The sequence below is a fragment of the Microcaecilia unicolor genome, chromosome 5 (genome assembly GCF_901765095.1).
Source record: "Microcaecilia unicolor chromosome 5, aMicUni1.1, whole genome shotgun sequence".
NCBI classification, from domain to species: domain Eukaryota; kingdom Metazoa; phylum Chordata; class Amphibia; order Gymnophiona; family Siphonopidae; genus Microcaecilia; species Microcaecilia unicolor.
Genome location: NC_044035.1, coordinates 220,852,573 through 220,871,719, shown reverse-complemented (window position 1 = coordinate 220,871,719; position 19,147 = coordinate 220,852,573). Strand labels below are relative to the sequence as shown.

Here is a 19,147-nt window from a genome sequence, read left to right as displayed (position 1 = left end):
GTATTCAAATTCTGGTTTCACCTTAGCAACAGCAAAACAAAAACCTGGAAGATGTAATGGGGCAATTTGACAAATTGAAGTGTAGCAAATCTCCTGGACCCGGATGGTATTCATCCCAGAGTACTGATAGAATTTAAAAATGAACTTGCGGAACTATTGTTAGTAATATGTAATTTATCTTTAAAATTGAATGTAGTACTGGAAGATTGGAGGGTAGCCAAAGTAACGCCGATTTTTTTAAAAAAGGTTCCAGAGGAGATCTGGAAAATTATAGACTGGTGAGCCTGATGTCAGTACCAGGCAAAATAGTAGAGACTGTTATAAAGAACAAAATTACAGAGCATATTCAAAAGCATGGATTAATGAGATATAGCCAGCATGGATTTAGTGAAGGGAAATCTTGCCTCACCAATCTATTACATTTCTTTAAAGGAGTGAATAAAGGTGAGCCGGTTGATATTGTGTATCTGGATTTTCAAAAAGCATTTGACAAAGTACCTCAGGAAAGACTCCAGAGGAAATTGGAGAGTCGTGGGATAGGAGATAGTGTCTTATTGTGGATTAAAAACTGGTTAAAAGATAGAAAAACAGAGTAGGGTTAAATGGTCATATTCTCAATGGAGAAGGGTAGTTAGTGGGGTTCCCCAGGGGTCTGTGCTGGGACTTCTGCTTTTAACATATTTATAAATGACCTAGAGATGGGAGTAACTAGTGAGGTAATTAAATTTGCTGATGATACAAAGTTATTCAAGGTTGTTAAATCACAAGAGGATTGTGAAAAATTACAAGAGGACCTTGGGAGACTGGGCTTTTAAATGGCAAATGACGTTTAATTTGAGCAAATGCATAGTGATGCATGTGGGAAAGAGGAACCCGAATTTTCCGAGGGCAAGCAGACTGATTATTCTCACACGTGGTCGACGTCTGTGTCGGCCCGGGAATCGGCATTTTGCCATAGCAAAGAACAAAAAAGTTTGCTACAGTCTTCTGGCGCGCATGTGCAGACCTCAGTTACTTTATTTCCACGATGAGGTAAGGCAGGTTCTTCCTGTGCTACTCGTTCTGGCCTGGGAAAGAGTTCTTCTCGAGCGATTTTTCGCGTGGTTTTTCTCATTTTCTTATTTTATTTAAAAAGGAAAAAAAAAGAGCTTAGGACCCCTTTTAAAAAAAAAAAAAAAAATCCACAGTCTTTTTTGCCAATTTTAAGTTTCCTTTCTTTTTTGATGCGGGCCGGCTTTCTCCTTATTTTGTGCCCCTTTTTATTAGCACAATCGAGACTTTTCATTTTGCCGGAGCCTTTTTTCCTTCCATGTCATCGAGGACACCCAGCGGCTTCAAACGTTGTACTCGCTGCAACCGGACCTTTCAGGTACCGATACCCATTGCTGGTGTATCCAGTGCATTGGGCCCGACCACAGCCCAGCTGCTTGTGCTCTTTGTCTTCGTATGAAGAAACGGACCCAAGTAGCTCAAGAAGCCTACGCGAGAAACGTTTTGGTGCTCGGGTCCAGTCCTTTGGCATCGACATCAGTACCAAGGTAGGCGGCGTTGACATCGAGGGAAGCATCGATGTCAGGAGCAGAGGTAATGGCTGCTGGGAGCAGTGAAGTGTTGAGTGGGTCTCCACCTGTCTCGAGGCATCCTGCTATGCAGGCCCCCCCGGGACCGGCCATTGTTGAACCCAACCCCGAGGAGACATGAGGATTCCACGTCGTCCTCTTCGGCAGCGAAGAGCCTCGTGATGGGCATTGAGCGAAGGCAAAGAAGCCCTGTCACCGTTCTCCTTTGACACACAGTGCTGGGAGCTCCAGGGCGTCGAAGAACTCAGCACCTGAGAAGCGTCGGTGCCAAGAGGATCGCTTCCCCTCCATACAAGTGGTGCCGATGCGTCTGCCTCTTAGCAGCCCGGTACCTGCACCTGAACCTCAGCAGATTCTGCCACAGTCTGATCCACCGACCCCGCAGCCTTCTCCGATGGCGTCTCTTGACGAATGCATCCGGTCCCTGCTTCCAGAACTTCTGGAAGGACTGCTGCACCAGTCTGCTTTGGTGTCAAAGGTTATTGAGCCTTCCGTGCCGTCTGCGGTGAGGTCCCAGCAGCACCGGTGTCTGCTGCCACCCAGGTCGACTCCCCTTTGACACCGGTGGAGGAAGCTCCGCCACAGTCCATTCAGGGGCGTCGGCCTCTAGACATTGTCATTGAGGACGTTGATCCTCGGCGTCGAGGCAGGCTCAGTCTCTGAGTTCCCTTAGGGAGGTACTTTCCGGTACTGAGAGGAGCGTTCGTGGGAGTCAGAGGAAGCTCCCAGATACTTTTCTTCTGATCAGTCATATGGGATTCCCTCTGAACCAGCCCCTCCACCTGAAAGGAGACTGTGTCCTCCTGAGAGTCTCTCTTTATATCTTTTGTCCGGGAAAAGGCTACTGCTATTCCATTCCTTATGGAGGTGGAGGATGAGCCCAGGACTGAGATGCTTGAGGTCCTGGATTATCCCTCTCCACAAGGAGGCTGGCGACTGCTCCTTTGCATAAGGTACTCAAGGAAGTCCTTATGCGAAACTGGTCGTTACCTCTGTCTGGCCCCGTGGATCCCGAAGAAAGCTGATTCCCAGTATCAGATCCATGGTGAACCTGGGTTGATGATGCTTAGTTACCCCACAATTCCGTGGTGGTGGACACCGCCCTCAAGAGAGCCAAGAGTACTAGAGCTATGCCTCGGCGCCCCAGGCAGAGAAGCTAGGACCTTGGATTCTTTTGGGAGGAAGACATATCAGGCAGCATTCACTTGCGAACTCGGTGAGGCAGCTGTCTACCTTGGTTGATGCCCTCCCCGGAGCAGGCCAAGCATTTTCAGCAGGTGGTCAAGCAGTAGAATGCACGTCGTAAATTCATGGCCAGGGGCGCTTCAACTCTTTTGATGTGGCAATCCAGATCGTTGCTCAGGGTTAGTGGTGCGCAGACTCTCATGACTGCGTGTTCTGACCTGGATCATTCGGTCCAGCAGCAGATGGCAGATGTCCGTTGCCGGGGGGGATAATCTTTTTGGAGAAAAAGTAGAGGATCTTGTTGAACACATTAAGAGCATAGTGATCTATGGATTCTCTCTCCCGCCTGGCGCCTTTTGCTACAACCTCCTCAACTAGGAGTTATTTTGAGGGGTAAGCGGAGTGCAAGGGACGAGCTTTTGACTGGCTCCAGTTAGGCATAGCTGCAGTAAAAATGTCCATACCGGACGGCTTGCCGGTTGGAGGGAGGTTAATGTTTTTTCAACCAAAGATGGCTTCTCGTAACCTCTTACCGTGGGGTTCTTCAAATAGTCCGGTTAGGATACACACTCAATCTGGAATCCAAACCTCCAAATTGCCCACCGGGAGCTTCGTTCTTACAGCTCCCAGTACAGGCAGTACTTGCAGAGGAACGCTTCCGCCCTTTTTTTTTTTAAGTTTTTTATTTATATAATTTTCAGAACCATACAAAACAAAATTTAAGACTTTTCTGTCATATAACAGGATAATCTTGAAGAACAGTTGCATATTACAGTAAATGGTCCTATCATAACTACCCTCCTGTAGATCCCCCCCTCCCTCTCCCCTCCCCCCCCCCCCCCCCCCCCCACTGTCCCTTTAACAGTCCTGAAGTCTCTGTTACTGCGCTGCTGTTGCGGACCAAGTGTTGTATTGTTCCCATATCTTCCTATGTTGGCTAAGCGCCCTTTACTCATCGCTGTCAGCTTAGACATTAAGTGGATGTAGTTCAGTTTTTCCAGCACCACTGAAATGTCCGGTAGGCTAGGTTTTTTCCAGGATGCCGCCAGCACCAGCCTGCCCGCCACAAACACCTGAGTGGCAAACTGGTGGACGTGTGACGGAATCACTGGTGGTTTAAAGTGAAGTAGACAGTGTTTCCGCTTTCAGCTGGTATTGTGCGGCAGTCGTCACTAAATTTACAAAGTCCACTATTTTCATCCAGAATCTAGATGCATATACACAGGACCACCATATATGGTACATATCACCTTCCTCTCCACAGTCCCGCCAGCATTGGGAGGAACCTGTCCCAAACATCCTGGCCTCTCCGCCCTTTTAAAGGCCCACACAGTCGAAACCATTCCACCAGGGGAAGAAGGGCTGGGATTCTATTTCAGGTACTTCCTTCTGCAAAAGAAAACAGTGGGGATGCATCCCATCCTAGACCTAAGGGCCATAAACAAATTCCTAGTCCGAGAAACATTCAGGATGGTTTCCCTAGGCACCCTTCTTCCCATGATTCAGGAGAATGATTAGCTATGCTCTCTGGACTTAAAGGATGCCTACACACACATCTCGATACTCCCAGCTCACAGAAATTATCTTCGATTTTGGCTGGAGAAACAGCACTTTCAGTACCCGTGTACTGCTCTTTGGCCTGGCGTCTGCACCCAGAGTGTTTACAAAGTGTGTAGCAGTAGTCGCAGCGTTGCTACACAGACTGAGAGTGCATGTATTTCCTTATCTCGACAATTTGCTGGTAAAGAGCACCTCGGAGAACGGTGCTCTAGAGTCTATGTGAATGACTATTCAGGTACAAGAGCTATTGGGGTTCGTAATAAATTACACCAAGTCCCATCTCACTCCTGTTCAGAAATTGGAGTTCATTGGAGCACTACTGGACATGAAGACAGCTCGGGCTTATCTCCCCAAGACAAGGGCAGACAACCTCCTGTCCCTGATGTCCACAGTTCAAGCGTCTCAGCAGGTCACAGCTCGGCAGATGTTGAGACTCTTGGAGCACATGACCTCCACAGTTCATGTAACACCCATGGCACGTCTATATATGAGATCAGCTCAATGGACCCTAGCTTCCCAGTGGCATCAAGCTGCAGGGAATCTGGAGGATCTGATCCAGCTGTCCACCGATTTTCAAAATTCTCTTCAGTGGTGGACAATTCGGCCCAATTTGAGTAATGGGACGATCATTGCAAATTCCTCAGCCGCAGAAAGTGCTGATGACAGATGCATCCCTCCTAGGGTGGAGAGCTAATGTAGATGGGCTTCTCACTGAGGAGCCTGGTTCTTCAGGAAACAGGTCTTCATATCAACCTCCTACAAGTGATCTGGAACGCTCTGAGGCTTTCAGAGATCGGCTGTCCAACCAAATTATCTTGATTCAAACAGATAATCAGGTTGCGATGTACTACACCAACAAGCAGGGGGCACTGGATCTTGCCCTTTGTGTCAGGAAGCTGTCCAGATGTGGGCTTTGGGCTTGCTGCCAGGGCATGTTTCTCCAAGCCACTTATCTGGCAGGCGTAAACAACAGTCTGACCAACAGGCTGAGCAGGTAATGCAAACTCACGAGTGGTCGCTGAATATGAGCATTGCCCACAATATCTTCCGAGTGTGGGGCACCCCCTCGGTGGATCTTTTTGCCACTCAAATCAATCACAAGGTCCCTCAGTTGTGTTCCAGTCTTCAGGCCCATGACAGAGTAGCGTCAGACGTCTTTCTCCTACATTGGGGAACAGGCCTTCTGTATGCGTATCTTCCCATACCTCTAGAAGGGAAGACTTTGCTGAAACTCAAGCAAGACCGCGGAACCATGTTCCTGATTTCACCCTACTGGCCGCATCAGATTTGGTTCCCTCTTCTTTTTGAGTTGTCCTCCGAAGAACCGTGGAGATTGGAGTGTTTTCCAACCCCTCATCACGCAGAACGAGGGGTCACTTCTACATCCCAACCTCCATGGCCTGGACGTTGAGAACTTAGAATTCACCTCCTTGGGTCTCGCCAGCATTGCCCCGAGGTTCCCGGGTATATCTTTTGCAGCCTGTCTGGGGTATGGTACCACCAGTATAATATTTTGAACCCATTCTCATTTACAGACTGTGCTAGGGATGTTTTAAGTAAATATGCCTCCTTGGGTCTTTCTGAGGGTGTCTCCCGAGTCTTGCTTGCTTCCAGGAAAGATTCCACTAAGAGGTGTTACTTTTTCAAATGGAGGAGGTTTGCCGTCTGGTGTGATAGCAGGACCCTAGATCCTCTCACTTGTCCTACACAGACCCTGCTTGAATACCTTCTACATTTGTCAGAGTCTGGTCTCAAGACCAACTCCATAAGATTTCACCTCAGTGTAATTAGTGCTTATCATCGGTGTGTAGAGGGTACGCCTATCTCTGGACAGCCTTTTGTTGTTCACTTCATGAGAGGTTTGCTCTTGTCAAAGCCCCCAATCAAACCTCCACCAGTGTCATGGGATCTCAATGTCATTCTCACCCAGCTGATGAAAGCTCCTTTGGAGCCATTGAATTCCTGCCATCTGAAGTATTTGACCTGGAAGTTCGTTTTCTTGGTGGCTGTTACTTCAGCTTGTAGGATCAGTGAACTTCAGGCCTTAGTAGTGAATGCAGCTTATACTAAGTTTCATCACAACAAAGTAGTCCTCCACACGCACCCTAAGTTCCCACTGAAGGTGGTGTCGGAGTTGCATCTGAACCAGTCGATTGTCTTGAAAAAAATTTTCCCCATCCTCATGCCCACCCTGGCGAAAGCAGCTTGCACATCTTGGATTGCAAGAGAGCATTGGCCTTTTACGTGGAGCGGACGAAACCCTTCAGACAGTCCGCCCTGTTGTTTGTGGCTTTTAATACCACAACTGGAGGAGAGTTGCCATCTGGCTAGCAGATTGCATATCCTTCACTTATGCCAAACTGGGCTGAATCTGGAGGGCCATGTCACGGCTCATAATGTCAGAGCCATGGTTGTGTCTGTGGCTCATTTAAAGTCAGCCTCTATTGAAGAGATTTGCAAAGCTGCAACGTGGTCTTCAGTCCACACATTCACTTCACATTACTGTCTTGAGCAGGATAACCAACGTGATAGTCGGTTTGGGCAGTCGGTGCTACAAAATCTGTTTGGGGTTTAGAATCCAACTCCACCAACTTAGGCCCGTTTCTTTCTGCTCCAGGCTGCACTCTCAGCTAGTTGTATATAGTTTCAGGTTAATCTTTATGTTCTCACCGTTGAAAGGCCAAAATAACCTCTGTTTATTGTTTTGCATGAGCCTGGATACTAGGGATACCCCAGTTGTGAGAACAACTCAGCCTGCTTGTCCTCGGAGAAAGCAAAGTTGCTTACCTGTAGCAGGTATTCTCCGAGGACAGCAGGCTGATTATTCTCACAATTCCGCCCACCTCCCCTTGGAGTTGTTTATTTGTTTATGCTTCTGGACTTGTCTGAGGTACACGCTCGCTCGGTGGGTGGGAAGTCAGTCCACGCATGTGCGCTGCACGCGCGCCAGAAGGCTCTAGCAAAGTTTTCTTTTTGCTATTGCAAATGCCGGTTCCAGGCCAATTCGGACGTCAACCCAGTTGTGAAAATATCTGCCTGCTGTCCTCGGAGAATACCTGCTACAGGTAAGTAACTTAGCTCTTTTGAATAGAAATAAATATAGACTATATGAAAAAGGATATGCAGTATATAATATGAGTGCTTAACTTGCAGAATGCTTTTCTTTCTTAAATTGTATTCTCATTGAGAGATTTTTGGGTAAAATGTGTTAATACAATATATGTGTGAGTAAAGAAAACAGTGTGCATGTAATAAGTATGTAATATATACCTTTTGTTTTGTGATGACAAAACTTGACCTAAAGAGGATGTCCAGATGCCTGACTCAGGGGCATAGCCAGACACCCAATTTTGGGTGAGCCTGGGCCTAAGATGGGTGGGCAGAAGAACTGTGCCTTGTCCACAAGTGATTTGGTCTCTCCCTGTCTTGCCTGCATGCCATATGGTCTCTCAAACATCCTCCCCTCCCCTGCATACCTTTTTATGTTTCAACGGTTTTTATTGATGACTTGAAGAAATACAACTCCAACTCAGCACCTTAGAGGTGTTATAACATTACAAACTCAAAATCATAACAAAACAGGGGATCTACCCCATTACTTACAGTCATCATATTTTCAACATTTCTATCCCCCCCCTTCCCCCCCTAGCCATGCTTGTCAACATTTTTCACCATGGCCAATATACAAATAACAACTTTCATTGGTGTGTTAGCACAGCCTTCCCTTCTCCCGTATCCACATTCCAAAATAATATATTCAAAACTTATATGTTCCCCCCATCTCACATCAAACTCCACCACTTTTAAAACGTTATGAGGAGCATACTATTACCAAAAAGTTTGTGATATAGTGAAACAACTAAGAAGAGCTCTTCCTCCCCCCTCCCTCTACCTCCCACCCCTTGTTGAGAGATATCCAGCTTTTAACTTATTACCACAAAGGATGATCCAATTTCAAAATACATCTAAAGTGAGTTCACCATTAAACTGCGTCCTTTAGGAGACAGAGTATGAATGTATGGTCCCCAAACATCCAAAAATCGCTTCAACCTCCCAGGGAGCTTCCCACTCCTCTCCTCTCAAACAATACAAATTCATGTAACTTATTGCGCCAGTGCCAGAAGTCCGGGGGGGTCTCCGCCATCCACTGACTCATTATTAGTCTTTTACCAATCAAGAAGGCCTTCCGAACCATTTGACGGGCTGACCCCCTCTGCAACAGAAAAGCTTCATATTTATCTAACAAGATTCCCATCGGAGAGCACATGATTCTCAAGTCCAAAAGATCCGCCAAGTATTGGGCAATAGAATCCCAAAAGTGTCTCACTTTATAGCAGCTCCATAAACAGTGAAAGAAAGATCCCGGAGCCCTCCCACACTTCCCACTAAGGGTGTAGAAACTCCTCCCATCTTGAATACCTGAGCCTTCGTGAGATAGGCCCTATGAAGAATGCGATATTGGCACTCTCTTAGCCCTGCATTCCCCGTTAAGCTCCGTATCCTGGCCGTCAAAACATTGAAATCTAAAGAAAGATGTGGGCTTTCCAAGTCTCCTGCCATCTCTGACGAATGTTCTCCCGATCCCTGGGCGCCACAAGTGTCCCCAATACCTTATGTAACCCGGAAATAGACAGACGTTCACTTTGTACCGAGTGAAAAAACTGTCTCAGTAGACGACAGTGTCCAGCGCCAAGGCCTCAATCTCCAATGAATCCATAGTGTTTAACTGGGCATAGGCAAAAGCACCGCCCATATCATATCCCAGCCCAGTGTCCTAGGTTTAACATACGGCCTTGTCGATTTAATACATGCTCCAATCGATTTATCCCATGTCTCGACCAGGTCCGAAAAACCGCGTTCTCCAAACCCGGGCCGAACAGCAGATTACCCTGAATAGGGAGCAAATCTGATATACACCTATTAGGCCATACATCCGCATCATGTCTCTCCAAAGCATCCGTAAAGGGAAAACAAGTATACTAGAACGTAGATCAGGAGGAAGTGATTTTGCTAGAAGCCTGCAAGAGAAAATTAAAGTGACACGGTGCATAATATTGGCTTTCCAATCTCCTCCACGTATAATCATCTCGCGCCAAAAACCAATCTCCACGATGACGCAGAAGGCAGGCCAATTGTACCTCTTAGATCGGGGAGCCCTAGACCTCCCTCCCTCCAAGTCCCCTGCAGATATGTAGTGACAATTTTGTTTCTACCTCCCCAGCCGAAGCACCCTGCTCACTTTGGTCAATAAATTACACATCTTTTGTTTTCAAATAAAGGTGGCAACATATGCAACAAATACAACCACCTAGGAAACTCTACCATTCTGCATAATTGAATCCGTCCACTGAGAGACAGAGGCAACGACCGCCAAACACGTAATCTCTCCGTCGTGTTCCTTAACAATCTAGAAACATTCAAACTATACAGCTCTGAGACTTCACGAGATATGTAGACCAAGATATTTGAAAGATCCCGGTGCCCATCGAAGAGGAAATCTCTCTCCCCACGTCTCTCTTTAGGCCTTCCACCGAGGGCAGTGCCAGTGATTTATTGTAATTAAGACGGAACCCTGCAAAATCCCCCAAACTCCGTACATAATTCCAAAGAGCCGGTAAAAGAAGAGTGCGGTTCTGTGAGATGTACTAGTAAATCGTCTGCAAAGGCAGAAAGCAAGAACTCAGAATTCCCTATCTGTACCCCTTTTAATCTCCGGGTGTTGTAGTATTTCTCGGAGGAGAGGGTCCAAGGATATAAACAAATAAAAGAGGAGACAAGGGACATCCCTGTCTCGTCCCTCTATAGATCCGGAAGGATCTCGAGCGTTCTTCATTTACCCATACATAGGCACTCGGCACCGAGTATAGGACCTTGACCGCTTCTAGGAAAAAAGCCTTCAAACCATAAGCATGTAGTACCGCAAATAAATGTGACCAACTGGACCCGGTCAAACGCCTTTTTCCGCATCAAAGCTCACTAAGAGCGACGGAAGGCGGCTTTTGGTTACAACTTCTAAAGATGTCAGTAAAGACCGAACCATTTGTCACTGCCGTCCCTTACCCGCACAAAACCCACCTGGGACTCCTCAACCAGGGATGGGTAAAATCAATGCCAATCGATTGGCTAAGATCTTAGCATATAGTTTTGCGTCTACATTGATCAAAGAAATGGGTCTATACGATCCGGGTCCATCACATTTTCCCCTCTTGTAGGTATCACAATAATTTGAGCTTCTCGAAATGGTAGCAGGGAGCGTCGCTTAGCCACCATTGAGTTAAACAAATTCAATAAAGGCCCCTGAATCTGATCGTAAAATGTTTATAAAATTCCACTCTATAACCATCAGGTCCAGGAGCCTTGTGAGAAGCACTCTGTTGTAAAGCCAACATCAGCTCTCCCTCTGTAATTGGTTGCATTCAATCCTTCTCTCTGCCGATCAGAGAGGCTAGGTAAATCCCAAATTGTCTAAATACAAGGTGCTATCTAATACTACGTCTCGGTCCGATGCATATAGCGCCTCATAGAACTTACAAAAGTGTCCGCAATATCTCTAGCTTCTCTCCACCATCTTCCCATCTCCTGTTTCAAACTGTGAAACCCGATGATCCCTTCCTTCCTACGAACCATTCTAGCCAACATACTTTCCTGCCTTGTTACCATATTGGAACAGGCGATATTTATAATACAGCTGAGTCTTGGTCGCCCGTTGATGTAATAACTCGTGAGTTCTTTCTGTGTCTCCAATAAAGCCACTCTATTTGAAACCGTGGGGGAGTGCCCATATATTCTCCGCAACCTTTGAACCCAAACCTCCCAGTCGAACAATTTCCCTATCCCTCATTCTCTTTTTATGCGTGAATAGGAAATGATATCTCCCCTTATCACCACCTTTGCTGTTTCCCAGAACAGAGCCGGCCTGACTTGCATGGGCTCCATTATGATAAATATAATCCTCCCATCTATTTAATAGGTGCCCATGAAATCTCGAATCTCTCACCAACTCCAGGGGGTATCTCCACATCCAATTGCCCCGACCCTTCAAATGACTCGTCAATTTTAACCATATCAGAGCGTGATCCGAGACTGCGTAGGGGCCAATCTCTGCCTTTTGCACCTGAGAAAACAAGGAATGTGAGACAAACAAATAGTCTAGGCGGGACTGAGAACCATGTGCCCTGGAGAGATGGGTGTAATCCCTTTCAGATGAATGTAACACCCTCCAGACATCTACTAGTGCTAGGGCTTTACATAAGGAGGACAACGCTTTACGACTCCCTCCCGGACTCTGGCAAGCTAGGGTGGAACGATCCATGAGAGGGTCACATACCAAATTGAAGTCTCCCCCCACAATCAGTCCTCCTTCTGCATGTGGAGACAGCCTCTTAATCAAATCCTGCAAAAATTTTTCATTAAACACATTAGGGGCATAGACATGCATAAGACCAAAGGGCAGCCGTTAATTCTACTTTAGTCAACACCCACCATACCCTCCGGGTCAGCCCAGACTGAGCCGATCCGAAGCGGAATGCCTTTTCGAAAGAGAATCAGCACTCCTGCCTTCCGACCCACTGCCGGGGCCTCCACCAAGGATCCCGCCCATCCCCTCTTAAATTTAGCATGTTCTCCAGAGGAGAGATGTGTCTCCTGAAGCAAGGCCACATCAGCCCTCTGTCTCTGTAACTCCTGCAGTACTTTAGTTCGTTTAATAGGGGAGGAAACCCCCCCCCACATTCCACGAGACTATTTTAAGTGAACTCATAAATCCAGTAGTCATACATTTGAATTGCAAGGTTAGTTTTTCCACATATCAAAAGAGGAGACCTCCCAGCCCTTAGGCCCCCTCCCCTCGACCACCCATTCCAGATACTTTTTCCCCTTGTTCTTCCCGGATATCTCTTCAATCCCTCCCTCCCTCTCCCCCCCCCCCCCCCCCCCCCCCCCTTGTCTATCCCCTGTCAGACCCTTCATGGCTCCTAAAGAGAAGCCCAATCACGCGAGTTCCCCCCCCACCTATATATGTTTCCTTAGCAATCACACTTTTCATGTCCCTACTATCTTCCCACTCAAGTGTAGCTCGGGTATTCATATAAACAAAACAATCATTTATCTAATCCTTATCTGGAAGACCCCAAGAGATAATCTGGATAACATTGTATTAAATCACATTATATGGTATAGATCTCTTCAAATGTTCTCTTAGGAATATCGAGCTTTAGATAGTCGTCAGGCAGCAAGATCTTGCACTCCCGTTAAGTTCCGAAAATTCCGGTCTACCAGGCTGGATCATTCATGCCGGTCCCTCTGCTCTCACAGCCTGCTGTGCAAATTTCAGCGCCTCTTCCACCGTGTTAAAAAACTGTGGGGACCCTCTGTACCAAACCTTCAGCCGGGCAGGATAAAGTAAAGCAAATTGGATCTTTTTCGTGAACAAAAGTTGGCACACATCTCGATATGCCTTCCTCTGCTGAGACACCGCCATGGAATAATCCTGGAAACAGCGCACCACACAATTCTCGTATTTCAGCTGCTCTACTTTCCTAAGCGCTCGAAATATCTCTGTTTATGTGCAAAATGAGCACTTTAAAGATCACCACTCTGGGTCTCTGATCTTCCTTTCTCAGAGGGCCCAGTCTGTGGGCGCGTTCCACGCGTAGCGGGCCTGTTACCAATGTTAAGTTAAGTGCAGCAGGAAGCCAGGATTCCAATACAGATCTCAGGTCTGTTTCTTTGATATTTCTGGCAAACCTATCATTCTGATATTGCTCCTCCGTGCCCTGTTTTCAAGGTCCTCTAATTTAGCCTCTAAGCGTTCCACTTTTTGTTTCAGGGTTTTATCTGCTTGTTCCTGTCTCTGCACATAATCTTCCACATCTGATAGTCTCTGTTTGTACTGGGCAACTCCGTCTGAATTCCGCCCAACTTGTCGTCTATTCCCTGTAGTTGTTCTGTGATTCTTTGTAGTTTTAAATCTACAGAGGCCTCCAGCATTAAAGATACTTCTGCTGCTACCTCTGCAGCCCACGCGGAGCTCCACCGTCGGAGGACTCCCGCTCCTTGCGTCCGCCATCTTGGATCAACGATCCGGCTTCTTGTCCCCTCTTTCTTCCCCGATTTCGCTGCCATCCGCTTTTTCTTAGTCGCGGTTTATTAGCACTAGTATTAGCTCGGGACTTCGCTTATATTTCAGGTGAGTCACCAATTTCGCCGATGCGTTTTATCGCTGTTCTATCTCAGGCAGGGGGGGAGCTCAGCACGACGACAGCCACCCTCTAGCCGTGCATCACGTGATCTCCCCCTGCATACCTTTTAAATAGCAGATTTTCATCGACAGTGAGCAGTAACTAATACACACTGCTCATGTTGGCCCCTCAGCCTTCCCTCTGATGAAACTTCCAGTTTTCGCATAGGTGGGAATACATCATAGGGAAGGTTGTGGGGCCGGTGCGAGCAGTATGTATCAGTCGCTGCTCACTGCAGGCAAAGATCTGCTATTTACAAGGTATGCAGGAGGGACAGTTGTTGGGAGTTTTCAGATGGTGGGGTTTGGGAATACCTGCCAACCACATCATAGGTGTGCTGCTACTGGGTGGACCCGAGCCCTAAGTGGGTGGTCTTGGGCCCACCGAGGCCCACCCTTGGCTACATGACTGTGCTGATTGCTAAAACGCCGTGTAGTCTAAATTAAAGAAAAGAGTTATGAATGTGAGACTTACTTGTTAAATGCTGCCTTAAGAAACCTAAAGGGAATATGTTGAATACATAGTAAGATGACACTAATGCTTAGATGCTCCTAAAGATCTTCTAAGTTCCAACCAAAACAGTGACATCACATTCATAGGAAAGAATATGCATGCACTAGTGTGTAGCATTTTACAATGTTGAATGGTGAGCACAGTGCCAATAGTATGAATAAAAAGCTGCTGGCACTAATGAATATTGTAAATTGCATGCCTAGTTTTAACTGTCACCCAGATGAAAATGTGGCGCTAAACAGCCAACTATATATAGATGACACCCAGCTATCTACTATACTATCAAAAAACATTTTTGTGAATAGAATCATCATTTAGAAGAAAAGTTAGGTGAGGGGTGATAGTGTGTTGTAAAGGAAAATATTACATTGCGAACAACCACAAGTGTTGTAACATCGATAAACATATCAAAGTGTATGTATATGTTCCTTGTCGCCTTGTCAGTGTTTCACCTTACAAACTTCTTAAGGAGGCTGTATTTGACATAATGAAAAGTGTTGCAATGAGCATTAGCAGTATGTCTGAGAGTCTGAGATCTCCAGGCAACATACTCTGATAAGAGTGAGGTTCATTCTTGTAACTGTTATGGAATACACAAAACTGACTCCTATGAAAATGTTATTCTGGAAGATAAGAAACTACTTGCATCCACTGCCACTTTCAGCCATTTTGCTTCCCAAATGCAGCATTTCTACATATAGAGCTTGTGTATTTCTATGATTCATACTGGTGTGGTATGGGGAAATACTGGAGTACCAGCTAAAGAAGGAGAGAGCGAGAAAGAGAGAGCAGTCAGCAGTAGTGAGGGGAAAGGGTGTACTTCCCTGATAATTCATGAGGATGTTAGTGGGGGCACCACTAGACAAAACTTCCCTTAGTTCTGGCTCATTTCAGTGAAAAAAATGTTCTGTCCAATAAACTGGGTTTCTATCCAGTCAGTTTTTTTGAGATAACCATGAATATGTATGAGATGTATATATACATATGATATGCTAATGTGTCATAGTCCACCTCCCCCCCCCCCCCCCTCCCCAAATGGAACAGTCAAACTACTCCTATGTTCTTAGTCTAACCATCCCAGTGAGAGTTTTTCGCTGAAAGCATGAAACTGCTGCTCCTTTCTGAACCTAGCAGATGTGAAACCTATTAACCACAACATGTTATTTTTGAGTGATAACTGAAAGACATATCCCCAAGGGTTGGAACCTGCAACATTCCCAGTCCCAGTTGGTCCAGGAAGCAGAAGCATGGCCTGCTGGCCTACAAACTGAACCCAGGTCTTCCTTATGGCAGCGCTCAGCACTTGCCATACAGAGGCTGAATTAGTCCAAATCTAACCTAATTTTTAATATTACTGCCAATGCAGTGTGCTCACAAAAATTTTGCAGTAAGTATGCCTTAATCTGGTCTTTATTGAACTTAAAATAGTCTTTTACACTAGCATTATTACTTCAATTATCTTTACACAAAATGTAATAGTGGGGTTTTTTTTTTCCTTTCTTCATCTAGCCTGACTGGCAGCCTTATTTGCCACAGAATGGAGATAACATTGAAATAGCTTTCTCTTACTCGTCTGTGCTGTGGCCATGGTCTGGATACTTAGCTATTTCTATCTCCGTAGCTAAGAAGGCAGCTTCTTGGGAAGGCATTGCTCAGGGTCATCTTATGATCACAGTAGCATCGCCAGAAGAAAATGAGGTATGCTTATTTCTTATGGTTTATTATAGAAGAGCCTTTGTGAGCATTTTTCAAGTAGTTATTTGAGATATGAACTGCAGAATTATCAAATATGTTACTTTAGTACAGCTTCCTTTCTATAATGAGCTGCAATGATTTTTTTTCAATATATTTTATTAAGCTTGGTATAAAGATACATTGACATGTATAAATCAGTCAAATAGTGAAACACATAACATAGTAATAAACGAAGCAGATGAAACAGAGTCATGAATTGTACCAAGATATGCATAATAAAATAGCAACGTCAGGATATAAAGACCCTGCATAGTTCATCCAGTCTCCCCAATAAAATGGCCAGAGTTGAATCTGGCACTCTGTACAAGTTCCACTTCTTTGTGAATTAACACTGTTATACTTAATCTCCGTCTCTCCTTGCCAATTTTGGAGCGCAGACCGTTGAAGTCTGCCCTGCACCAGTCCTATTTCCCAAGTATTGAAGTTGCCATTGAAGCCCACTCCATTGTTGATCCTGATCTGTTTTGGCCATTTACAGAGCCCAGACCGTAGAAGTCTGCCCAGCATTTGTCTTACTTCCCAACCTCTGAAGCTGCCGACAAAGCTCACTCCTGTTACGACGTTATTTAAGTTTTGCTTTAATTGGATTCCATCCTTTTTTCTGTGTAGTGTTTCTCTGTGTTTATCCCATGCATTTTTGAATTGCAGGAGGACATTCTTGGAATCCACCACCATTGCTGTTTAAGAAAAAAAAAAAAAAAGTATTTTTTGACATTGCTCCTAAGTCTCCCATCCTGCAACCTCAACTCATGACCAGTTCTACCAGTTCCCCATCTCTGAAGATTAGTCTGCTTATTAATACATTTTTAAGTATTTAAAACATTTGTATCGTATCCCCCTATCCCTCTTTTCCTCTAGGGTATACATTTTGAAATCTTCTTCTCATATATCTTATGCCTCCAACCCCACATCATTATTGTTACCTTCTTCTGAACCTCCTCATGTCTTTGATGTCCTTAGTGAGATATGGCCTTCAAAACTGAACACAATACTGCAAATGGGCCTCACCAATGACTTGTACAAAGTAGGGCTGTATTTCAATTAAAATTTTAATTGCGTGAGTATGTTGTTGTCCCCACCCCACCCTCTCCCCACCGCAGTTCCTTGTGACTCTGGGCAAGTCACTTAATCCTTCATTGCCCAGAGTCACAGGGAGCCACAGTGGGGGGAAAAAAACAAAAACATACCTTTAATCCTTTAATTGTGCAATTAATCATAATTACTTAGTAGATGACGGCAGAGAAAGACCTGCACGGTCCATCCAGTCTGCTCAACTAGATAACTCATATGTGCTACTTTTTGTGTATACCTGACCTTGATTTGTATCTGCCATTTTCAGAACACAGACCGTAGAAGTCTGCTCAGCACTAGCCCCGCCTCCCACCACCGGCTCTGTCACCCAATCTCAGCTAAGCTTCTGAGGATCCATTCCTTCTGAACAGGATTCCTTATGTTTATCCCACACGTTTGAATTCCGTTACTGTTTTCATCTCCATCACCTCCCGAGGGATGGCATTCCAAGTATCCACCACTCTCTCCGTGAAAAAATACTTCCTGACATGAGTCTGCCCCTCTTCAATCTCATTTCATGACCTCTCATTCTACCGCCTTCCCATTACGGAAAAGGTTCGTTTGCGCATTAATACCTTTCAAATATTTGAACATCTGTATCATATCACCCCTGTTTCTCCTTTCCGCCAGGGTATACATGTTCAGGTCAGCAAGTCTCTCCTCATACGTCTTGTAACACAAATCCCACACTATTTTTGTAGCTTTTCTTTGCACCGCTTCAATTCTTTTTACATCCTTAGCAAGATACGGCCTCCAAAATTGAACACAATACTCCAGGTGGGGCCTCACCAACGACTTATACAGGGGCATCATCACCTCCTTTCTTCTGCTGGTCACACCTCTCTCTATACAGCCTAGCAACCTTCTAGCTACGGCCACCGCCTTGTCACACTGTTTCGTCGCCTTCAGATCCTCAGATACTATCACCCCCTCTCCCTGTCCATACCTATCAGACTCTCCCCGCCTAACACATATGTCTCTCGTGGATTTCTACTCCCTAAGTGCATCACTTTGCATTTCTGCGCATTGAATTTTAATTGCCAAACCTTAGACCATTCTTCTAGCTTCCGCAGATCCTTTTTCATGTTTTCCACTCCCTCCGGGGTGTCCTCTCTGTTACAAATCTTAGTATCTGCAAAAAGGCAAACTTTACCTTCTAACCCTTCGGCAATGTCACTCACAAATATATTGAACAGAATTGGCCCCAGCACCGATCCCTGAGGCACTCCACTACTAACCTTTCCCTCATCTGAGCGAATTCCATTAACCACCACCCTCTGGCGTCTGTCCGTCAACCAGTTCCTAATCCAGTTCACCACGTCAGGTCCTATCTTCAGCCTGTCCAGTTTATTTAAGAGGGTCCAAGAAAGCACAAAGGCAGACGGTCTGCAAACTCCAAGATGGAAAGCAAAAAGAGCAGATCGTGTGAAAGGAAAAATGTAATTTATTTCAAACGATATAACAATTCTTATATAAATATATATAAAAACAGCCCGACACAGGCCGTGTTTCGCCCAACTGGGCTGCTTCAGGGGCTATAAAAAAACATATAAATTGTCTGTTATAATATCAAAATATAACATATATATATATATATACACATACATGTATATGCACATACAACAGAGATATCGTATATATAGATGTATATACATAAATCTAAAATGATACATACCAAAACATGCTCTGTATAAAAACTTGTAGTTTAAAAATTACATATATAGAAAATACATATATAGAGAACATCATCTCAAATTATATTGAATATTGATAAGAAAACAAAAATTGAAATTAAATGATAAATGAAAAGAAGAAATAAAAAGAACAGCTATATCATATAATTGTAATGGTGTTTCCTGGCACATTGTATATCTTATAATTGCAGTGGTATATCTGCACATGTAATAACAGGCAAATACAAGTTAAGACACCCACCTATACAAGAGTCCTTTACTACCAAATAAAAGGCGTATTGAGAATGTCCTGTCAATCACTACAAGATAAAAGGAGTTTTTTGTATTTAGAAAAGTTTTTTTTGTATTTAAAAAAATGGGATAAACAACAATGTCAACTGCTAATGCAATTAAAAGCTTAAATCAAAAAATTGATACGCCTTTTATTTGGTAGTAAAGGACTCTTGTATAGGTGGGTGTCTTAACTTGTATTTGCCTGTTATTACATGTGCAGGTATACCACTGCAATTATAAGATATACAATGTGCCAGGAAACACCATTACAATTATA

At 44.9% G+C, this 19,147-nt stretch overlaps 1 protein-coding gene across 1 annotated transcript in view; it reads left to right on the top strand.

The window, feature by feature from the left end:
- MBTPS1 (membrane bound transcription factor peptidase, site 1) overlaps positions 1-19,147 on the top strand; it is a 514,786-nt gene that overhangs the window by 180,875 nt on the left and 314,764 nt on the right. Inside the window, 1 exon segment of the mRNA XM_030203794.1 lies at positions 15,587-15,775. Coding sequence (XP_030059654.1) covers positions 15,587-15,775 — 189 coding nt within the window.